Source organism: Seriola lalandi, unplaced genomic scaffold (genome assembly GCF_002814215.2).
Source record: "Seriola lalandi dorsalis isolate HSWRI2012SDOR001 ecotype SW California unplaced genomic scaffold, Sedor1 jcf7180002054511, whole genome shotgun sequence".
In the NCBI taxonomy this organism is placed as follows: domain Eukaryota; kingdom Metazoa; phylum Chordata; class Actinopteri; order Carangiformes; family Carangidae; genus Seriola; species Seriola lalandi.
Window position 1 is genome coordinate 224247 of NW_019525064.1, and position 23864 is coordinate 248110.

At 42.2% G+C, this 23864-nt stretch overlaps 1 protein-coding gene and 1 long non-coding RNA gene across 5 annotated transcripts in view; both read left to right on the forward strand.

Annotated features, from left to right (window-relative positions):
• Window positions 1-23864, forward strand: part of palld (palladin, cytoskeletal associated protein) — a 61242-nt gene that overhangs the window by 34896 nt on the left and 2482 nt on the right. For 2 of the 4 annotated variants that reach the window (XM_023413311.2, XM_023413312.2), the window contains 10 exons: window positions 8543-9193; window positions 9962-10106; window positions 10441-10542; window positions 12098-12136; window positions 12869-13090; window positions 13531-13680; window positions 14040-14128; window positions 15127-15259; window positions 16816-17023; window positions 23406-23571. In XM_023413311.2, the coding sequence (XP_023269079.1) occupies window positions 8543-9193; window positions 9962-10106; window positions 10441-10542; window positions 12098-12136; window positions 12869-13090; window positions 13531-13680; window positions 14040-14128; window positions 15127-15259; window positions 16816-17023; window positions 23406-23571 (1905 nt within the window). The remainder of the gene's footprint in view (window positions 1-8542; window positions 9194-9961; window positions 10107-10440; window positions 10543-12097; window positions 12137-12868; window positions 13091-13530; window positions 13681-14039; window positions 14129-15126; window positions 15260-16815; window positions 17024-23405; window positions 23572-23864) is intronic. The other 2 variants (XM_023413313.2, XM_023413316.2) reach the window with 2 other exon arrangements.
• On the forward strand, window positions 390-3898 carry LOC147818726 (uncharacterized). Its single transcript, XR_015437695.1, has 2 exons — window positions 390-2986; window positions 3687-3898. It is a non-coding gene; the product is annotated as an uncharacterized LOC147818726 (long non-coding RNA).

Sequence of the window (23864 nt, forward strand, 5' to 3'; positions counted from 1 at the left end):
GTGTGTGTGTGTGTAGGAGTTTGATTGATTGATGTAAATGTTTCGACTTCTCCGTAAATATTTACGAAACATGACACATCCACACAGTCAGGACAGTCTGACAGTCTGATCGTCATCCATCAGCTCAGTCACTCTGTCAGATCGACAGTGTGTGTTCCTGCTCAGGGGCATCAGACAAGTTCGTCTTGACGCACTGATGAGTGATGATGCAATGCAAACAAGGAAGCCGTGAACCAGGTGTGTGTCAGGTGTGTGTAGGCGCAGGAAAGACTGGCGTGTGAGTGGTAAACAAGTGAAATCCATATTTTCCCATAGAGCATTGTGATTACGATGAAGTCACAGTCTGTAGCCTGTCTCTTATACACATCTACACATGGACACAGACCTTTACACTGGAGGAGCTTTAATGTGGCCCGTGTTGCATGCAGCTTGATCTTAACGCGTTCGATCCATGTCCGCTGACATGGAGATTAAATGATTTCTGCAGTAGCTCCAAACCTCTTTAACCCCACTGAGGTTGTTGTCAGGGGAACAGCATACAAACTGAAGGCAACAAACCGCTCTATGCCAACAGCGCTCATCTGAGCTTCTACTTGTGTTTACAGCACAAAGCGGCAGCAGGTGATTGGCTGTTCGCTTTCTGTCCCTCTGAATTCTTTTCTTTCTTTAATCACACTGCTAGTAGGTAGTCATTTCAGGCTTCCTGTGTTAAATTTAAAGCAGGATCTATATTGTTTCTGTGTTGCATTGCTGAGCAAGGAGCTCCGGCTGCCAGGATTTGTCACATATCTGCGCTGTGACTCAGAGCTTCCTCTCAGCAGTGTGTTTGTTTACGAGGTGCAAGTCATGAACTCTCTAATGAAGTATTAACAATCACTTTCTTGTCGAGGTGTTGCTTGTGGTTTTATGGAAAGCAGGAAACATGCATGTTAAGTAACCGCATATGGTGCCGGCTGCACACTGAGAAACTTTTGCTTGTTGTACATCATCATCATCATCAAATGTCTAATTAAAAATTGAAGTAAAACACCGAAATGGATGCAGGCCACGGGGGTGTATGATTATCAGCAAATGGAAAAAGGCTGAGACAGAGAGTTAGTTGTCATCAGGGAGAGAAGGAGATTGTGCAACAGAATAAAAAGCGAAATGAAGTCAGCGGAGACACGAGGGAGCAGGAAAGCAGATAATTTCACATCAACCTCCAGAGTCAGAGATGGGCAGTCCTTAAAAGGATATGGGAGAAACTGGATTGGCTGACACACCAGACTAACTAACCACTGGATTGGTCGGCCGAGCTAGAATGACCTGCATGGAATGGAGAAACTTTCCAAATAAGGAAGAGAGTTGTCGGAGCTGACCTTCAGTACACGGAGGGGGGGGGGGCTGGAAGAAAGAGGGGGTGAGCAGAGAGAGAGAGAGAGAGAGGGAGGGAGAGAGGGAGCGATGAAATGATGTGCAGAGGGATGAGGGGAGCGAGAGACTTGGGTGTATGTCTGGGAGTTGACAGCATGGAAACTAACAGGCCTCGGTGAGCCCCTCATGGAGAGCAGACTGTGTTTCCCAGGAAAGAACACCCTGGTATGTTAAACACTGAGAAACACACAGATAAATACACATTACCCTAAATACACACACACACACACACACACACACACAAACACACACACACACACTTGGAGAATCACATTGTTTCCGTATGAGGTCAATCATCCTCTGATTATGTCCTGACCCCGGCCGTTGGTGCAAGCGGCGTGTGTGGTATAGATGTTATCTCCCTTTGGACACACAACTCCCACTTCTGGATGTTAATTAAAGGGGTGTAGTGTGTACACTCTCTCTCTTTCTCTCTCTCTCTTTCTCTCTCTCTCTCTCTCTCTCTCTACGCCGCTGTCGTGACTTTGAGATTCGCTCTGACTCACCTCAAAGTGTCACTGACTCACACACAGGGACTGACTCGCACCCTGACCCTCTCCCCAATATACGGACTCCATCTCACACACACACACACACACACCTAACAACTACACACAAGCACCCCCACTGGACCGGAACCCCCCCACCCCATCTCCCATCAACACGATGTGACTCATCAGCCGCCTGGAAACACTCTAAACTCTAAAAATAGAGGCATTACACACAAAAATAGAAATGATAAATTCCCCAAAAAGGTTTTGTTTCATGGCACAAAAATGAAGGGGAAACTTCTTTTATTGAGAAACTGAATATTTTCAGTGAATGAAACCAGATCTGTGTGGTAATGATGGGAGTGTTTCAACACACAGTGACACTGGGAATGTGCTCAAACTGTTCCCTTAAGATCCAATACTGTACGTGCTACATGAAACTATCATGTTCCATACGCTCGGCGTGGAGATAATAGTTCCTGTGGCTCCTGTGTTAACATGTGAATAGTGGATAATGTTTCTGAAGAGAACGTGGGTTTCATTTCCAGTCAGGGCGTCGTTTCAAATGTTACTGTACAACGGACAAATCTCATTCGTGTCACTCGAAACAAAAAGGATTGTTCAGGTGATTAATTTATCGAATCTATCTTTGATTCTCTCTCCTCAATCATCCTGTCTTCCCTAGTCTTCCGTCCTTCAGGAAACAATATAATCAAAGGATGAATAAAAGAAGTGAGATATGGGTGTCTCTCTCTCTCTCTCTCTTTCCACAGCTCAGAAAGCTTGTTGTTATTTTTGCTTCCTCGGTCAGTAACCCGCAGTATAGTGTCAGCTCTTATTCTGAAAGGAGCCCGTCTCGGGTGCAGGCTTGAGTGCTTTTATTTTGAAGAGGAGGAGCGCACAGACAGACTGACTCATGCAGAGAGAGAGAGAGAGAGAGAGAGCGACTGTGTCTGTCACTGTCTGGCTGCTCGCTGCTGTATATATGCGCCTCATACCTGGCAGGGCAGCACTGAGACGTGGTTCAGCCTCCTGCAGGGAAATATCAGCTGCTCCACAACAAGACCACAACAACACTGAAGGTAAAACTTCTCCTCATGCTTCTGTGTAGAATGACAACTCATTAAAACTGAATAAACCTCAGAAAGAAAGAAAGAAGGATGATGGGGAAATGGATAAAAGCTGAAGGATGCTATTCTTTAACTTTTAAACTTTTTTTAAAATAGTTTTTGACCTTGTGGTTCTTTGGGTTATTATTATTATTTATTTATGTTTTATTGGAAAGAAGAAGAAAGAGAAGACAAATGATGGAGCTAGAATGAGGGTGATTTTTGTTGCAGGTTAAAGAGTGGATGTGTGGTTTCCTGGGGCGTGATACTCATTCATTAGCGGGAGGCTGTTGGAAAGTTGGGAGATGAGACTGTAGACAGAAAAACAAAAGAAGAAGAAGAAGAAGAGTGACTTTGACAAAGTTAAGCGTGTAGATTTGCGTCTGTGATGCAGGCGGACTGAGTTCCTGTGGCGAGCTCGGTCTGTTTGCAGAGCTCCTCGGTCGAGTCTGATGGATTAGTTAACACAATAGAGTCTGTTAGGTGAGAAAGCCGGTGTCTTACTCAGCTGCAACTCTTTTCAGTGACTGATTTCTTCTGAGTTGCTCTTCACTTTTTTTGCCTTTCTTTCTCTCCCTGGCTCTTCCTTCCCCTTCCTCCTCCTCCTCCTCCTCTCCCTCCCCTCCTGCTGCTAATCCCATTTGATGGCGATGTCTTTCCCACTCCAATCCAGAGAAGAATGTCTTCAGCATTCCTGCTATAGAGAAAGAAAGAAGAAAAAAAAACACTCACCATCTCACTTGGACAGAAAGAGCGAAAGGTGGAGTGGGGAAATGAGGGAGGGAAGGATGGAAGTATACGGAGAAAAGCAGGGCTCGCTGATTGTGGAGAGCCCTCCACCTCAACTTGGATATGAAATATGAGCCCAGAAAGAAAGAAAGAAAAGTAGGACAGGGAGAAAGTGGGTGAATGGAGCAGCCGTGAGCTGTTGATGTAGCTGGAATAAGAGAAACGGTCTGTGCTACGTTTTAAAGCAAAGGAGGAGGGGAAGGAAAACAGTCTGGTTCTGTTTTATGTGGTGTGTGTGCAATTAGAGCCAAAGAGAAGGGGTGGGGGGGGGGGTACCCAGGGAGGAGAGGGGTTGAAAATAAGTTAAGGACAGCAGGAGAACAAAGGCTGGAGGAGAACATGTCAGCTGACTGGGAAACAAAGTGCATGAATGGAAGCTGCAGACAAGGAATAAAATACTTTTTCATATGTGAGACATATTGGATCTGGTGTGTTCCTGCAGCAGCAGCAGCAGCAGGCGGGTTTCAGACTGTGAGATTATGTTGAAGCGTTGGAGGAAACCTGGTCTGCTTTCTGTTGTCAAAGTCGAGGGAGGCTCACATGGAGAGAAGGAGGGAGTCAGGAGGATAAAGACACAGACTGAGCGTGAGAATTATCACATATCAGCATCATCCAGCTTCTGTTTACGTGTCCTCAGGTTTCGTCTTTATTCCCTGTGTGTACATTCAGAATTATTTTGTTTTAACTTGTTATGAAAGCGTATCCAGCCAACAGGAGAGTCACAAAGTTTCACAACAGATCAGTGTGTGTGTGTGTGTGTGTGTGTGTGTAGGAGTTTGATTGATTGATGTAAATGTTTCGACTTCTCCGTAAATATTTACGAAACATGACACATCCACACAGTCAGGACAGTCTGACAGTCTGATCGTCATCCATCAGCTCAGTCACTCTGTCAGATCGACAGTGTGTGTTCCTGCTCAGGGGCATCAGACAAGTTCGTCTTGACGCACTGATGAGTGATGATGCAATGCAAACAAGGAAGCCGTGAACCAGGTGTGTGTCAGGTGTGTGTAGGCGCAGGAAAGACTGGCGTGTGAGTGGTAAACAAGTGAAATCCATATTTTCCCATAGAGCATTGTGATTACGATGAAGTCACAGTCTGTAGCATTGTGTGTGTGTGTGTGTGTGTGTGTGTGTGTGTGTGCGTGTGTGTGCGTGCCAATCCCAGGCAGGGTTGTGTTTGTATTTTAGGTGTGATACTGTTTGGATATGTATCATTTACAAACGACAAGGTCGTGCTGTTACTAAGCCACAGGTGTTTGCAGAAACAAACCTACAGAGGTGTAATGCAAACACACAACGAGCCTATAGGCTGAAAGTATCCAGAGCTCCTGTTAAAGCTGCTGCACGACCTCGACGATGCCTTGCTCTACGCCTCTAATCTGACTTGTTCTGTTTATACACACCTACAGACTTTCAAACAGAACAGCCGCGGCCTCAGTTCCCCTCATGTTGTTGTTTACAGGAGGAAACCCCTCATTAGTGGCGATGTACACTCAACGACTTCCTGTCCTCCCCCTCGCGCGCTTCCTGTCATCAGCTGACCAGCTCTAATAAAGCGGCCCCGTCTTCTCGGGGGCAGCTGCGGAGCCGAGGACGGCTCCCGGACGGAGCAGTGGACGGGGTTTCTGACGCACCGCGGGTCGTTACTGCTCAGGAAGCACAAACGAGCGGCGCTGAGTAAACGCGGCCATTTAAGATGTTGAGGTCTTTATTTATTAAAGCAAGATGCTGCTGGTGAAGTCCCACTGCGTCTGGCACGTCTGGACTGACAAATCGCAGGGCTGTAAAACACACTTTCAATTAAGTTACTGTCAAGCTGTTTACTGAGCTTCTCCACCAAGAACCCAGAGACAAACTGACTCCAGGCCAGATTCTCTCTTGGCCTTTTCTCTCTCTCTGCCCCTGTACAAGACTTCCTGTCTGAAGGAAAGTGTTTTTCAGGATGAAAATGGGGAAGACTCGACTCCGAGGCAACGACAGAGAGAGGCAGAAGAGTAATACTGTGTTACAGTTGGAATGACGGACGCAGGAGCCGGAGCGTTTTCTCTCAGTAAAAGCGCGGCGCTCTGTGGGCCAGTTGGCTCCGACCAGAACAGCAAAACACAGGGCCGTTGGCATGACGACAGAGGAACACTTCCCTCCTAGTTCAGCCCCGCTCCACCGCAGAGAGAGAGAGAGAGAGAGAGAGAGAGAGAGACAGTGATGTAGGCCCACTCTGCTTCTCAAGCCATTTGTAGATACAGTAGATTATAATCATTTGCACAGGTTTCAGCTGGGGGGGGGGGGGGGGGGGGTGTTCTGTGTCAGAGGAGACAGCTGGGATGAAAAGGCCGGACGGAGCGTGCACCGTGTGGTCAGAGAGGCTCGAGGCAGCGCACTCCTGCAGGGTCACAGAGTCTGGATGAACCCCCACCCCCCCGGTCCTTTATGTAAATCCTTAAGTGGGCCATAAAACTGAAAATAACAGCAGCTGACCTTTTCATGCTCGTGCAAACGTCTGAACGGGAGTCAGAGCTGATCTGACTAAATTAGAAATCCATTAGTTTGAGCGGCATTTCGATGGAATTCAAATGTCATGTCGGTGCATGTTAATGTGGATGGATGACTTGAATGTGACGACTGCCACGATAAGGGATTTCTTGAGAGAGCGGGAGTGTGTGTGTGTGTGTTATGAGGTGATGAATGGAGGGGCTTGTTTAGCTGAGCTGCTTTATATAGAAAGTAAAGAGCGCTTTTTAAGGCAAAGGGATGATGTCAGTTACAGCTGGATAACATCCACTCTGCCTCCTGCTCATACACACTCAGAGAAAGAAGAGAGACGTGGAGAAAGAATTAGACTCACTTCTAAAGCACAATAGTCTGTGTAAGAAGGTGTCAAAAACACGGGTTAAAAAAACGCTGAGAGGGTCTTTCGAGGTCTTTCATGCTGAGGCAGTAAAGCGCTGAGAGGGATGAGGCTGCGAGGAAATGGAGTGTGTTTCCTCTCTGATGGAGCAGACGGGCAGGGTGCTTCTGCCTGACGCTCCGAGAACACCGCCAAAAAAGGAATCAAACCGCTGCAGAGCGCCGCGAGCCTCGCGAGCTGCCAAACTATTCCTGTAAAAGCACTCTTTTGGTGGAGGCCTGAACAGGAGACCTTTGGGGAATGTAAAGAAAAATGTATACAGAGAGGAAGAAAGTAGAGGGGAGGGGGATGGGTGGGGGGTGGGGGGGCCATACTGAATCGATGGTGTGCTCTTGGATGATCACAATGATTTTGGGCACGTGACGTCTCCTCTGGAGGGAAGAGCAATCAGTCATGTTGCCGTTGGACTGTGGTGGTGGATTTGTTCCACTCTGCTGCAACTGTCAGTTTTGTCGGAGTCACTGGTGTTGTTTGCACATGAATACTGGGGGGGAGGTCAAAGGGAGGGGCTCTCTGTGCATTGTCGCGGATGAAAAATAGTCCACTGATTATTCTACATCTGGAAGCGATTTGGGCACGTGAACTCGGTGGACTCCTGACAACATGCACCGCTGGGATGTACAGTATATTCTGACTGCGCTGCCTGTGAAGAACTCATCAGTCTCACATACACATAGCTGTATACTCTGAAGGTTTATAACTTCAACCTTTCCCAGAGACCCGTGTCCTCCTCCTGCTCCTCGAGGAGAGCTTCTGAGCATTCGCTTCAGTCTTGTGGTTTTGAAAGTTAGTCCTCTTTAAAACCCTCCCGGTGCATGTAAAGTTTTCTCCTGTAAAGTGACGAGAAAAGAGGAAAAACTCCAGATTTGGAGGGTGATGACACAACAGAAATTTCTAGCCTCCCTCTCTCCCACGATGACGTGACAAGTCAGTGAATCAGCCGAGCTGGGGGAGAGGCTGGACAACCACACCTCTGTGAAAAAACACAATACTTCATCATCAGGACCCATCCCTGGCAGAAAGACACCGTGACATTACATTTTGTGTTTTTATTTTCATCACAAAGCCGTTCAGATCTGCTGAGCCACACCTCGACCGCGTGTCTCACTTTTCCCGTTTCACAGATAGAAAAACATCATATCTGAGCCGGGCCTCTGCAGCAGAGCGGTTTACAGCCCGTCAGGGTGAACGGCTGCTCTGTTCAACAACAGGAACCGAGCCGTTTCCCTCAGTGTTACACTTATCTTCTGATTCCTTTACCATACTGGGCGCATTGTCAACAGGCTGGCTTTTTAACAAGTCTTTGTTAGAGGTTGGAGGCTGATAACCTATCAGTCTGTGCTGCCGCTGCAGTGGTTTCCTTCCCTCAGCTCACACCATCACACACACAAATTGTCCACATACCACCACTGTGACTGAACCTCAGGCCTGACAGGCTATCACCTTCAGACCAGAGGAAAAACAGCTCGCTCTAAGTCCTGTTGAAAACAGACGGCCTCGTGCTGATCATCCAGCTGTCATCTTTAATAATGAACGTCTTCACACCGGCTGCGTTTCTGCCTCTCAGCGCTTTGATTGGCATTTTAACTCTCCATCGATTAAGCTCACATCTGGCCTCTGCCAGTTGTGTTCAGACTACAGTTGGATGGAGACCAGATGATGGTGTCATGCAGAAATTGAAAACAGCCGCATTGCTTTTGTAACATTTTTATAAGTGTGTTACCTTGTTACAGACCACCCCCCACCCCCCACCCCCCCATAGAGAATGAGACTGCCTTAAGAAAACATGAGACGACTTTAGTTTCTGACGCCTGTCTTCTTCTTCTCTGCAGGAACGCGTTGCAGCTGAAGCAGCTGCAGGAGCAGATTCTGTTGGAGCAGCAGGAAGCAGCCAGCTGGCAGCAGCAGAACCAGGAAGTCCCACCTTCACCCCAGGAAGTGCCTCCACCTGCTCCACCATCTCCACCTCTCCCTCCTCCTCCCTCCTTCCAGGAGCTGGAGAGCAACGTACCGACCATGCAGGCCAGCACCTTCAACTACGCCCGGCCCAAGCAGTTCATAGCTGCTCAGAGCCCCGGTGGGCCGGGCTACGTCACCCAGTCCTCCGGCTCCTCGGGGTCCAGCCTGTCCTCCCCGCTGTCTCCTCCCACCTCGCACAAGCCCTTCACCAGGGTCATCGTGCCCCCCTTCACCAAGGCCGGCAGTGTGGAGTCTCCGAGCTCTCCTTCCTTCCCGCCTCCGCCTCCGCCCTTCCTCAGCTCCAGTAACCTGTCCTCTCCGACGGGCCCCGCCCAAGACTTCCCACCTCCCCCGCCTCCTCCTCCTCCGCCCATGTCCATGTCTCCAGCCCACTCAGACATGTCCTCTCCATTCTCCTCCGTCCCTCCGTCTCCAGCCTCCAGCTTCCTGTCCTCAGTGTTGCCCTCCACACCGGGCAGTCCCACGGTCAACGCCCTGGGCCTTCCTAAAGGCAACGGGACTGTGTAAGTATCCCTCACCTACACACGGCGCCGGACAGGTTACGTAACATTTTCTAACTCCTCTACACACAGCGTGTCTCAGATAAACCTGCAGCTGGAGGCAGGAGGCTGAATGTCTGCTGCAGGATGGACGATGACATGTTTACATTTTTTTACAGCATGTTTACAGGAAAACGTAAACTAAAGAGCCCCTTTTCTCAACACACACACAAAACCCCCACGTGTAGACACCAACATGCTCTCAAGCTGCAAGAGCTTTAGCCCCCATGAGGCAAGAAAATGTGCTCGAGGACCTCAGAGTGAAAGGTGTCAAATAAACACTCTGTTCTGTAGCTTTCATATATGTACATATGAGTCTTGTGTCCTGCCTGGATCTTGACTCTGGGCTCTGCCTGTTGAAGGAGATGATAACAGTCTGTTGTTGTGTAGATAATCCTCCTCTGATGGCAGCCCTGGAGAGTGAAATTAGCTTTTTCTCCCCTCCATCAAGGACATTCCTCCTTCAACTCTTTGCCAGTCATTTTTCATCACTCCCCCTCTCACGCTGGCATTCCTGCTGCGGTGGAGAGAGATAAGAAGACACACTGTGGAATGCTATAGCTCTGCAAGTCCAGATAAGGGTGGAAACGAGAGAGAGGGAGAGAGAGAGCGCCAGAGGGGGAGCGAAGGAGCTGGAGAGGGAAGAGGAGTTAAGATAATGCCGTGTGTCACAGAGCAGAGTGCCACCACTTTAACGTTGATGAATGTTTCTGTTTTGTCCCCCCTTTTCAGCAAAGCGTTCCCCAGGAAGTCCTCGGGCACCAGGACGCCTCGCCTCGCCTCGGACTCCGACATCCAGGGATCCAAGGACGCCGTGATCCAGGATTTGGAGAGAAAACTGCGCTTTAAAGAGGAGCGCATAAGCAATGGTCAACAGGTGTGTGTGTGTGTGTGTGTGTGTGTGTGTGTGTGTGTGTGTGTGTGTGTGTGTGTGTGTGTGTGTGCTAACCTTATTCAATTCCTGAGACAGGTGTGTGTTTGCAGGTCATTAACAGAGATTAACAAGCAAAAGTCGTACAGCGATTCATGACAGGAAACTGTTTAATACCAGCCTCTGTTTTCATGCACCTTCAAATAAAATCATAATGTTTTCTCCTGATTAACACGAGGCTTAGATACAGTAGCTAGCTGATGATGTGTTTAAGTGTGTGTTCTGCAACTCACACACTAACCCCCCCCATCCCGCTGACCCCATTAATCCCTGCTTCCAGAGGTTAACCTATGAGGAGAAGATGGCTCGCAGGCTGCTGGGTGCTGACAACGCTGCCACAGTCTTAAACACACAGGACACAGAGGAGGAGCCAGTCACACAGGTATGGTGGCTCTTTATCAGGTGGCACACAGCTAGAGAAATCACACACACTCATATACGATCATCTCCCAGTGTTGCATGTGTACGACACAAGCACCTTTCTGTCTTCAGTCTTGTCCACTGATACATGGCCGGTGTCATTCCTGTCTCATGAGCACTGGCTTTCCTTTGTATACTGCTGAGCCAGAGAGCGCCCCGACCCTCAGTCCCTGTAAACACTGCGGAAGAGCAAGTTATGAAAGCAGGGTATAAACACTGTAACGTCCTCCAGAGCCCTCCATAAAAAGCTCTGTTTATGCAAACTGGTAGAAACAAGTGTTGCTACAAACATGTTTGGGAGAAACGCTGTTTGAAGGCTCCTGAGCCACCAAAGATTCCTGTGGACGTGCATGAGGGAGAGTCGCATCTTCGACGCAGAGTCAGTCACTTATTCACCAATGAACTGACAGTTAAAGCTCCTCCAGTGTAAAGGTCTGTGTCCATGTGTAGTGTGATTATAGATCAGCTCTAGCTTCTATATTAATACTGTGAAAGTATCAAAGCCTCAGTCCACAGAGAAATGCACACAGCCTGTATTCAGAAACTGAGCCTTAAAACCAGCCGTCAGGACTTCTGGAACTTTGTGATGTCACAACAAAGCAGTCACCAAGCCCCGCCCACCTGGACCCACCATCCAAACCTTTACAGGATTTGGTTTCTCTGAGTGTTTTTACCTGAAATCTGCTTTATTTTTATTGGATCACTCAGAAAACAGTCAGCCAATCAGAAGAGAGGCTCAGAGCCTCCTCTCTTCTGATTGGCTCACCGACCTGTTGTTACTAGAGCTCCAGAGAAAAGCCTGGTGGTTTTTATATCTTCTTATGGCTCAACACTTCAAATAAAACACAGAAGAAGAGGAAAATATGGAGGTTTTAAGGAAAATGCAGTTGTGTCTACGCAGTTAAAGTAAATGGTCGTTGCGGGACTCGTGCTCCTTCCTTAGATTTTGACTACATTTGTAATGAATTTACTTGTTTACATTTAATTTGTAATTGGCTCAAATAATCCACAGTAGCAGAAAGGATGAAACCTCGATTTCAAAAGTGTCAGTTTTCTTGTGTAAAGTCAGTCAAAGTTTGTGATAATGTAAATGCTATATGACATTAACTGGCAGTGAATGACACAGTATTCTCCTTTGACAGAACACACACTCTGATAAGGTCACTGGAAATCACTGTGCACTCATAATAAACATCACTAGAGCGCAGGTTGTGTCCACGATGACGGATTAGCACCGTGACATCCCAGTGTGATGTTGGCATGAGAGACAGTGTGAGTGGCTGTGAAGCTGCACGGCTCTCAGCTCAACTCTAAGCCTTCTAACGTGGCATCGTGACACATCTGTATTTTCATACTGTGTCCGGCATGTGCTTGAGAATGTTTTTGTTTTTGAGAGCAGGCGAGATTAAAACATGTGAACACACTGAAACACACATAGAAAAATAAACTGTGTCTCCCACCCTGTTTGAAGCTCTGACAGCACCATGCACACAAAACCTCTTTTTTTCTCTCAACAGGAAAACAAGTCATCTGGTAGAGACTCTTACCCTCAAAAGGTTATTGAAGTATTAGTTGTTTTTTTTTATGTCACCTTCTGGGTTTTTATTCACTGTGTGTAAATGTGTCACGCTGACATCACGATCACACCTGGAAACGAACTGATGAGGGAACATACCCACTGGTGGTGTAGTTGTGTATATTTTGATATAGTATATTTTGTTCTATATAGTGTGTGTGTGCGTCTAAACTCGACCCCGTCACCATTTACTGTTTGTTGTAGTTCAGTATATGTGGTATGAATTCAGATATTGAAGCATGTTAAAGCTGGATCGCAACACAAGCATCTATCAGCACGTTTGCTTTTAAACAGGCTGATGTTTTTCTCCTGACTTTGCACAATGCATGCCGTAGTGTTACTTTTATAAGATCTGAGAGGGAACATGCTGCAGCAGCTGCCCGGGATCAGCATCAGAGGGTCAGGACGGGCCACTTGTGTGATTGCTGTCGTTCTGAGCGGCACAGTGAGTTCAGGAGGATTTAAATGCTGGCTCTGCAGCTGTGCCTGAGGCCTGTCATTATCTGTGTGATGTGTCATCAGACCGCGCTGCTCTGCAGATGTTCCCTCCGCCTCAGCAAAGCTGCAGTGATGAGAGATCGGTGGAGGTGGCGGGAAGGAGGAGTGGCTCATCTGGGGAAGAGGGAGAATTAAGGAATGACAATGAAGACCCACATGATCACACCAACTTTCTCTCAAACTTTCTTCTTCTCCGTCTGTCTGTGGTGTGTAGGAATACAAAGTGTCCAGCTTCGAGCAGCGTCTGATCAGCGAGATTGAGTTTCGACTTGAGCGCTCTCCGGTGGAGGAGTCCGACGATGACGTGCAGCACGATGAAGACTCTGCTGGGCGGGGGGTGGTGCCATCCTTCGATCAGAAGCTCAAACACTACAAAGTCTTTGAGGGCATGCCCGTCACCTTCTCCTGTAAGGTCAACGGGGACCCCAAACCGAAGGTGGGAGCACCGACATGTTACTCAATGAATGATTAAACACGGCAGTTATTGTTATTAGATAAATGTGCTGTAGTTTTGACTTAGCTTTGGCTTCCTTGCTCGGGAGTTGCCGATGTGTGATGCTGATGATGGAGGGTGTAGATACCGTGTGTAGGCGTGCACACATGTGTTGTGATAAGGGGGGGGGCCTGGGCGTGCGGCCCGGCTCGGTCCACATTAATGATGTGGTGTCGACAGGCCTCAGGATGAACCGAGGAAATCAGAGTAAAGCAGAGTGATAGCAGCGGAAGAGGGAGAGAACATCACATTAAAACAATCCAAATATTAGATTTAAAAAATGTTCATGCATAGTTTGGATAAATGTCTGTCTCCAGCTTAAGATCTGTCTGTTAGACATTAGTTGGCCTGATAGTTTTAGTTTGTTCTTTCTTGTGTGTCAGGTCTACTGGTTTAAAGACGGCAAGCAGATCTCCAAGAGGAGCGAGCACTACAGGATCAGCCGTGAGCCTGATGGGACCTGCTCCCTGCACACGGCTGCAGCCTCGCTGGATGATGACGGCAACTACACCATCATGGCAGGCAACCCTGAGGTGAGCAGACGCGTACAGAGCCTGGAAATGCCCCAAACACACAACATCAAAAATCTGAAAGAAGGTTTCTGTGCACCTCCCGTCTGTTTGGCCGCCTGTGCGAGATGCCAGCGCTCATTAGCGAGAATAATGAGCATTAAGATAATGGTCTCCGGCCTGAGGAGGAAGAGGGCGTTGAATGAGATAGGAAATCACTAAAGCTCTCATGAGGGTCGAAAGTTTATGTGCTACAGGCCTTTTCCAGCTTAACACTCACATTTGATTTCCTCCTCCCAGTCTGACTGCTGCTTGTTGTGTGGCGGAGTGTCAACACCTCATAAGCTCCCTCTCTCTCTCTCCCTCTCTCTTCTCCCCCACAGGGCAGGGTGAGCTGCACCGGCAGGATGATGGTCCAGGCGGTGAACCAGCGGGGCCGCAGCCAGCGCTCGGCACCTGGACACATGCGCAGGTGAGGCTTGGATGACTGACAGGCGAGGGGGAGGGAGAAGACGAACAAAACCGCCTGGTATTTTATTCACAGCCCTGAGCTGCTGGCTGGCACATGTGCTGCAGGCCGCTGCTCACCATCTGCACGACTTCTGTACTGGCACTTCTGCACACATTTAAAAGTGTGTTAGTCTGATGTAAAATGTTCCAAGACGCTGCTATTTACACAAGTGTTTGCTGTGAGCTGAGTCACACTTTGTTCTTTGTTGGGCTGTCTGTTCGGGGAAGAAAAGCTCGGTGTTAATGAGAGGGAACACCTGTTTGCTCTGCTTTTTCATTGCTCTAATGACCCTGTATATACAATATGCATTCACCCAGATATTGAGAAATGCACAGACGATCACAGACGCCCTTCACGGGACATAAAAAAACACCTGTAATCTGTTATCTAGATGAACACTCCCTGATTAGACAAAAGCTCAGAGATGTTTGGAGTGAGATCCAGATAACAATCAGTGTCTCCTAACTCTCTTTATTTCCCTCCCTAGTTGACGTGCAGGCAAGGGTGGTGATGTCATTGTTGTTATAGTGGAGAATCACAGGAACACCTATGGGTCCTGACCTGCTGCACGAGGCTGAGGAGACTCACATTGATCAAGAAAGAGCAAGTGGCAGAACGCCAGAGCAGAAACGAGGGCAAAAGGGGCCCAAAAGTTCCTATTGTGTCTGTGAAAGGGGGAAATATAAAAGTGAGGGAGAATGTGGAGAGAGTCTTATTTAAAGGAGTATTGCATTGTTTCTACTTCCTGAAAAAACATGGAGATTCATGCTCCAAAGAGAGTTCACTCAACAAACGAATACTGAGTCTCTAAAAGCCAGAATTTGTTGATATTCTCCAATAAAATTTGTCTTTTTTTGAAAAAACTAAAACAAGGTTTTTGGTAAAATTTGACCTTTTTTCAAATAGAATTTTTTTATTTTTTTTATGTGAAATATTGTATGTGTCCTTCTCTCTATCAGGCCCAGGTCCAGGTCTAGAGACAGCGGCGATGAGAACGATAACATCCAAGAGCGTCACTTCCGCCCACACTTCCTGCAGGCGCCCGGTGACCTCATCGTTCAGGAGGGCCGACTGTGCCGGATGGACTGCAAGGTAAATACTCAGTGCAGCCACCGCACAACACAGGTTTGCAATGTGATTTAAAAAAGGGGGGGTAGAAAGGTCGGTGTGTTGCCCGGTCTTGGCTGCGTCTAAACAATTTCCATATAAAACAGCTGTTATTTATTGATTGGGATGATTTATTGATCACTAAGAAAGAAAATGTGAAGTGTGGAGTGTTTTCAGTCAGAGCTGCTGCGTACTGAAGGACATTCTTAAAACTTCAAAGGAAGAGAAGACAAATTATACACTGTGTTTTTTGGTCTAGTGTGGCGTGTCAGGCAATGAACTTTAATGTTTTTATACATGGTCGCGGTTTCAAGGGCCTTTTTTGTGGAAGAGTGTCATGTCAATCTTTGTATTTCAGTCCTCAGCCTTGTTACTTACTGGAAGTGAAGTCTAATGACATAACAGTTTAAAATAGTGAGGTAGTTTAGCTGACAACCAAACTTCTACCATAGACAGTCCTCTAACCGTGCTGCTGTTCTTTCATAAAAGAAAGAAATGGTTCAGAATAACTGAGACATGACTGCAGAGGAAAATGCCTGCACCAAAGAGCATATGTTAATCATAGTAATAGAGAAAGCCATTTCAGATCCGCCCTTTAATTCAGTGTCTGCGTTGCTCTCTGGGAGGCTCCGTGTCAGCGCTGCCAAAGAAACATTTGGATTCCAGTTTAGGGGATAAAAAAACTAGCCGAGACGAGATGTTTCATCACTTCCTCGCGTTGCGAATGTCTCACGGCAGACGGGGAGAATACAGAGGTGTCATATTTCAGACCTTAAGTGGGATCAGGTTTTCTACAATTATTTTTCCCTGCTGCACCACCCCCACCTCCCCCCACCGACACTTGTGCTGATTTTCTGTCTTCCTCCGCCGCCTCCCTGCAGCCTGCAGCACTTAAAACTTCTCTTTGAAAACTGGTACATGTAATAAAATAAAACAGACCCACAATTAACTCTCTATAAAAAGGCTGTTTTTTATGCTTGTCAGAAATAAACTGAGAGCCTCCATTCCCTCTGAGCCCTTAATGTCAAGGGTATTTATAGCAAATATTTATTTCCAGATCATTTGTGGGTTTCTAAACTTTCCATGCTCAAAATGCCCCAACTTCTAAAAGCGTACTGGGTCGCTTCCAGAAATACTTATCACTGCTTAGTCTGCACTCCTTTGTGATATCTGTGAATACATGCATAGCCATGGTGGATGTGCATCCAGGTGCGCAGGGAGGAGCCGAGCAGGTGTGGGGTTTTTTTTTTTGCAAAGAGAGAGGTCTTTTCTCTGCACAGTTAATTCCCATGACAAAACGAGCCGGCGACCAGGCTCCTCCAGACAAACACAACACAGACAGAATAACCAAACACTGCTGTTTTCATACTCCCAACAAACACACACTGCCCCCACAGGACACACATGCAGCTAATATACTAATTTTCTCCAACAAAAACAAGCAGTGACTCCACAAACTCAAAGCATACTTCACTGATTTAGCAAGAATTCACATATCCAGCCAGTTTTAATGTTTGCTGTGTTTTCTTCACCACCTGCAGGTGAGCGGCCTGCCCACTCCAGACCTCATCTGGCAGCTGAACGGACAGACCATCCGCCCAGACTCCGCCCATAAGATGCTGGTGAGGGAAAACGGTGTGCACTCATTGGTCATTGAGCCCGTGACCAGCCGGGACGCAGGTATCTACACCTGTATCGCCAGCAACCGAGCCGGGCAGAACTCCTTCAACCTGGAACTCATTGTTGCAGGTAAACATAAGCACAAGGGTGTAGGTTTGGTCTCAACATTGGTAGAGACGCAACAACACCACCGCCCCTCCAAAACAAAGAGATTGGCTTTTTAATGCTGTCAACCATTTACATTCAGGAATGCCCATACGCACATGTGATATAGGTACATGTGTTAAATTTCCATATATGAGATATATGTACATATGAAGTAAAATCATAAATGTATTTAAAGTATAGCCCATATGTAAAAATTACATATGAAACCTGTTAGAGATTGGAACAATACCATATATTGACATATATGTCTGATTAATAGAAACATGTATTTTAGTATGTCTTTTTATATTATAGACATATGTTACATATATCCATCCCAAAGCCTGTCAGTACATGTTCATATTAGATATATAGATATATAAATATAAAAGATACACATGTATGTTTAAATTTAAATAGAACTTATTAAGAAAATCATATACATAGTATATACAAATATACAAATACATGTACAAATACAAAAAACAAGAATTTTAATAGGCATTTTGTTTTAATAAAGTTGCATTTTACTATGAGTATTTCATATATGTTATAAACGTATATCTTCACATAACCAGAGGATGTTTATACAGTATGTCATGATAATCTATCCTCTTATAAGATACACATATGGTAACATCACTCTTGATATTGGGATAATATATATGTCATATATATGTCACATAAGTCATAGTACAGTAAGACATTTTTGATTCCGTACTATACTATGACGTTTTCTTCATATTTTTGACGTTTTACTATACTATGACGTTTTTATGACATTTTCGATGCTTTCTTATAACTGTGACGCATTTATTGCATTTTTGATGCCTTACTATACTATGAGGTTTCTATTGAATTTTTGACGCCGTACTATTCTATAACAGTTTTACTTGATGCCTTACTATACTATGACGTTTTTCATCACATTTTTGACGTTGTACTATACTATGATGTTTTTTTCACATTTTTGATGCTTTCCTACAACTATGACATTTTTCTGACATTTTTGACGACTTACTTAAATATAATGTTTTTATCACATTTTCGATGCTTATTTATAACTATGACAATTTTATTGCATTTTTGATGCCTTACTATACTATGACGTTTTTATCACATTTTTGACCACTTACTTTACTATAATGTTTTTATCACATTTTCTATGCTTATTTATAACTATGACATTTCTGACGCCTTACTATATTGTGATGTTTTTATCACATTTTTGATGCCTTACTATACTATGACGTTTTCTTCACATTTTTGACGTTGTAATATACTAAGACATTTTTATGACATTTTTGATGACTTACTATACTATGACGTTTTATTCACATTTTTGACGTTGTACTATACTATGATGTTTTTATCACGTTTTTGATGCCTTACTATACTATGACGTTTTTATTGCATTTTTGATGCCTTACTATACTATGACATTTTAATGACATTTTTGACGACTTACTTAAATATAATGTTTTTATCACATTTTCGATGCTTATTTATAACTATGACAATTTTATCGCATTTTTGATGCCTTACTATACTATGACGTTTTTATCACATTTTTGACCACTTACTTTACTATAATGTTTTTATCACATTTTCAATGCTTATTTATAACTATGACGTTTTTATGACATTTTTGACGCCTTACTATATTGTGATGTTTTTATCACATTTTTGATGCCTTAAAATACTATGACGTTTTTATCACATTTTTGATGCCTTACTATACTTTGAACTTTTTATCACATTTTTGATGCTTTACTCTACTATGACATTTTTATGACATTTTTGATGCCTTACTATACTATGACCTTTTTATGACATTTTTGACGCCTTACTATACTATGACGTTTTCTTCACATTTTTGACGTTTTACTATACTATGACATTTTTGTTGCATTTTCGATGTTGTACTATACTATGACATTTTTATGACATTTTTGATGACTTACTATACTATGATGCTTTATTCACATTTTTGACATTGTACTATACTATGACAGTTTTTATGACATTTTTGATGATTTACTATAATATGACGTTTTTATTGCATTTTTGATGCCTTACTTTACCATAACATTTTTATTGCAATTTTGATGCCTTACTATACTATGACATTTTTATGACATTTTTGACGACTTACTAAAATATAATGTTTTTATCACATTTTCGATGCTTATTTATAACTATGACAATTTTATCGCATTTTTGATGCCTTACTTTACTATGGCGTTTTTATCACATTTTTGACGTTGTACTATACTATGACCTTTTTATCACATTTTTAATGCTTTACTATACTATGACGTTTTTATGACATTTTTGATGATTTACTATAATATGACTTTTTTATTGCATTTTTGATGCCTTACTTTACTATGACATTTTTGATGTCTTACTATACTATGACATTTTTATGACATTTTTGATGACTTACTTAAATATAATGTTTTTATCACATTTTCGATGCTTATTTATAACTATGACAATTTTATCGCATTTTTGACGTTGTACTATACTATGACATTTTTATGACGTTTTTGATGCCTTACTATACTATGACGTTTTCATTGCATTTTTGACACCTTATTATAGTATGACGTTTTTATGGCATTTTTGATGCCTTACTATACTATGACGATTTTGCGACATTTTTGACGCCTTATTATACTATGATGTTTTTATCACATTTTTGACTCCTCACTTTACTATGACATTTTTATTGCATATTTGATGCCTTACTATACTATGACGTTTCCTTCACATTTTTGATGTTTTACTATACTATGACATTTTTGTTGCATTTTCGATGTTGTACTATACTATGACATTTTTATGACATTTTTGATGATTTACTATAATATGACGTTTTTATTGCATTTTTGATGCCTTACTTTACCATAACATTTTTATTGCAATTTTGATGCCTTACTATACTATGACATTTTTATGACATTTTTGACGACTTACTTAAATATAATGTTTTTATCACATTTTCGATGCTTATTTATAACTATGACAATTTTATCGCATTTTTGATGCCTTACTTTACTATGGCGTTTTTATCACATTTTTGACGTTGTACTATACTATGACCTTTTTATCACATTTTTAATGCTTTACTATACTATGACGTTTTTATGACATTTTTGATGCCTTACTATACTATGACATTTTTATGACATTTTTGATGACTTACTTAAATATAATGTTTTTATCACATTTTCGATGCTTATTTATAACTATGACAATTTTATCGCATTTTTGACGTTGTACTATACTATGACATTTTTATGACGTTTTTGATGCCTTACTATACTATGACGTTTTTATTGCATTTTTGACACCTTATTATAGTATGATGTTTTTATTGCATTTTTGATGCCTTACTATTCTATGACAGCTTTACGACATTTTTGATGCCTTACTATACTATGACATTTTTATCACATTTTTTGACGTTGTACTATACTATGACATTTTTATGACGTTTTTGATGCTTTACTATACTATTACGTTTTTATTGCATTTTTGACACCTTATTATAGTATGATGTTTTTATCACATTTTTGACTCCTCACTTTACTATGACATTTTTATTGCATATTTGATGCCTTACTATACTATGACGTTTTCGTCACATTTTTGACGTTGTACTATACTATGAAGTTTTTATGACATTTTTGACACCTCACTATACTATGATGTTTTCTTCACATTTTTTGTACTATACTATGACGTTTTTATCACATTTTTGACATTGTACTATACTATGACGTTTTTATCACAGTTTTGATGATTTACTATAATATGACGTTTTTATGACATTTTTGATGCCGTACTATACTATGATGTTTTCATCACATTTTTGACGTTGTACTATAATATGACGTTTTTATCACATTTTCGATGCTTATTTATAACTATGACGATTTTATCACATTTTTGACTCCTTACTATACTATGATGTTTTTATTGCATTTTTGATGCCTTACTATACTATAATGTTTTCTTCAAATTTTTGACGTTGTACTATACTATGACATTTTTATCACATTTTTGACGTTGTACTATACTATGACGCTTTTACGACATTTTTGATGCCTTATTATACTATGATGTTTTTATCACATTTTTCACTCCTTACTATACTATGACGTTTTTATCACATATTTGATGCCTTACTATACTATGACGTTTTCTTCACATTTTTGACGTTGTACTATACTATGACATTTTTATTGCATTTTTGATGCCTTACTATACTATGACATTTTTATGTTATTTTTGACGCCTTACTATACTATGACGTTTGCTTCACATTTTTGACATTGTACTATACTATGACGTTTTTATCACATTTTTGACGTTGTACTATACTATGATGTTTTTATCACATTTTTGATGCCTTACTATATGATGACGATTTTATCACATTTTTGATGCCTTACTATACTATGACCTTTTTTTCACATTTTTGATGCCTTACTATACTATGACGTTTTCTTCACAATTTTGACGTTGTACTATACTATGACATTTTTATTGCATTTTTGATGCCTTACTATACTATGACCTTTTTATCACATTTTTAATGCTTTACTATACTATGACGTTTGTATTACATTTTTGATTCCTTACTATACTATGACATTTTCTTCACATTTTGGACGTTGTACTATACTATGACGTTTTCTTCACATTTTTGATGCCTTACTATACTATGACGTTTTTATCACATTTTTGATGCCTTACTATACTATGACGTTTTCATCACATTTTTGACGCTTTACTATACTATGACATTTTTATTACATTTTTGATGCCTTACTATACTATTATGTTTTTATCACATTTTTGATGCTTTACTATACGATGACGATTTTATCACATTTTTGACCACTTACTTTACTATGATGTTTTTATCACATTTTAGATGCTTATTTATAACTATGACGATTTTATCACATTTTTGACGCCTTACTATACTATGACCTTTTTATCACATTTTTGATGCCTTACTATACTATTATAGTAAGGCATTTTGACGTTGTACTGTACTATGATATTTTTATCACATTTTTGACCACTTACTTTACAATGACGTTTTTATCACATTTTTGATGCTTATTTATAACTATAACGATTTTATCACAATTTTGACGCCTTACTATACTATGACCTTTTTATCACATTTTTGATGCCTTACTATACTATTATGTTTTTATCACAATTTTGACGTTGTACTGTACTATGATGTTTTTATCACATTTTTGATGCCTTACTATACTATGACCTTTTTATTACATTTTTGATGCCTTACTATACTATGACATTTTAATGACATTTTTGACGCCTTACTATACTATGACGTTTTTATTACATTTTTGATGCCTTACTATACTATGACATTTTTATGACATTTTTGGCGCCTTACTATACTATGACGTTTTTTTCACATTTTTGATGCCTTACTATACTATGACCTTTTTATCACATTTTTGATGCCTTACTATACTATGACATTTTAATGACATTTTTGGCGCCTTACAATACTATGACGTTTTTATCACATTTTTGATGCCTTACTATACTATGACGATTTTATCACATTTTTGATGCCTTACTATACTATGACCTTTTTATCACATTTTTGATGCCTTACTATACTATGACCTTTTTTTCACATTTTTGATGCCTTACTATACTATGACGTTTTTATCACATTTTTTATGCTTATTTATAACTATAACGATTTTATCACATTTTTGACACCGTACTATACTATGACGTTTTCATGACATTTTTGATGACTTACTATACTATGACGTTTTTATGCATTTTTGACGCCTTACTATACTATGACGATTTCATGACATTTTTGATGCCTTACTATACTATTATGTTTTTATCACAATTTTGACGTTGTACTATACTATGACGTTTTTATCACATTTTCTATGCTTATTTATAACTATGACGATTTTACCACATTTTTGACCACTTACTTTACTATGATGTTTTTATCACATTTTTGATGCCTTACTATACTATGACGTTTTTATCACAATTTTGATGTTGTACTATACCATGAATTTTTAATGCCTTACCATACTATGATTTTTTGATGGGGAGGCATGGTTGTACAGTGGTTAAAGCAATTACCTCATACTTAGAAGGTTCTGGGTTCAAACCCTGGGCTGGGGCTTCACTGTAAGTTGACTTACTATTAGTTTTTATGTCCCTACCTTCATTATGCAAACCTACGTCCTTGCAGAAGCACCTTGTGTGTGTGTGTGCAGAGATACATGTAAGCATGGTTTGGACTCAGAGTTACACACTCTCTCTACAGCCAAAGAAATGCACAAGGCCCCTTCGTTTATTGAGAAGCTGCAGAACACGACCGTGGCTGAGGGTCATCCTGTGCGTCTGGAGTGTCGCGTCACGGGAGTACCCTATCCACAGATCTTCTGGAAGAGGGAGAATGAGTCTTTCACTCACAACACAGACAGAATCAGGTAAATAAACGATGAACAGTCAGCAGTTCAAATAGCACACACGGTCTGTCACAATCAAAACAATAACAAAAGAAAGCATTTGGTGATGTCTTGACATAGTGTGGGATCATGGGAGTTGTTGTCTTCACCATTAACGTAAGCTCCTCCCAGTTTGGATTCCTTCAGCGTCAGTGGTTCAGGAAATCAAACAGACCCAGTGATTACATCCGTTACAACCACTGAATAAAGCAGTTATTCGGAGGACAGAGACTCAGGGAAGAGCTGGAGCTGAGATTGATGCTAACCTTTTGTTT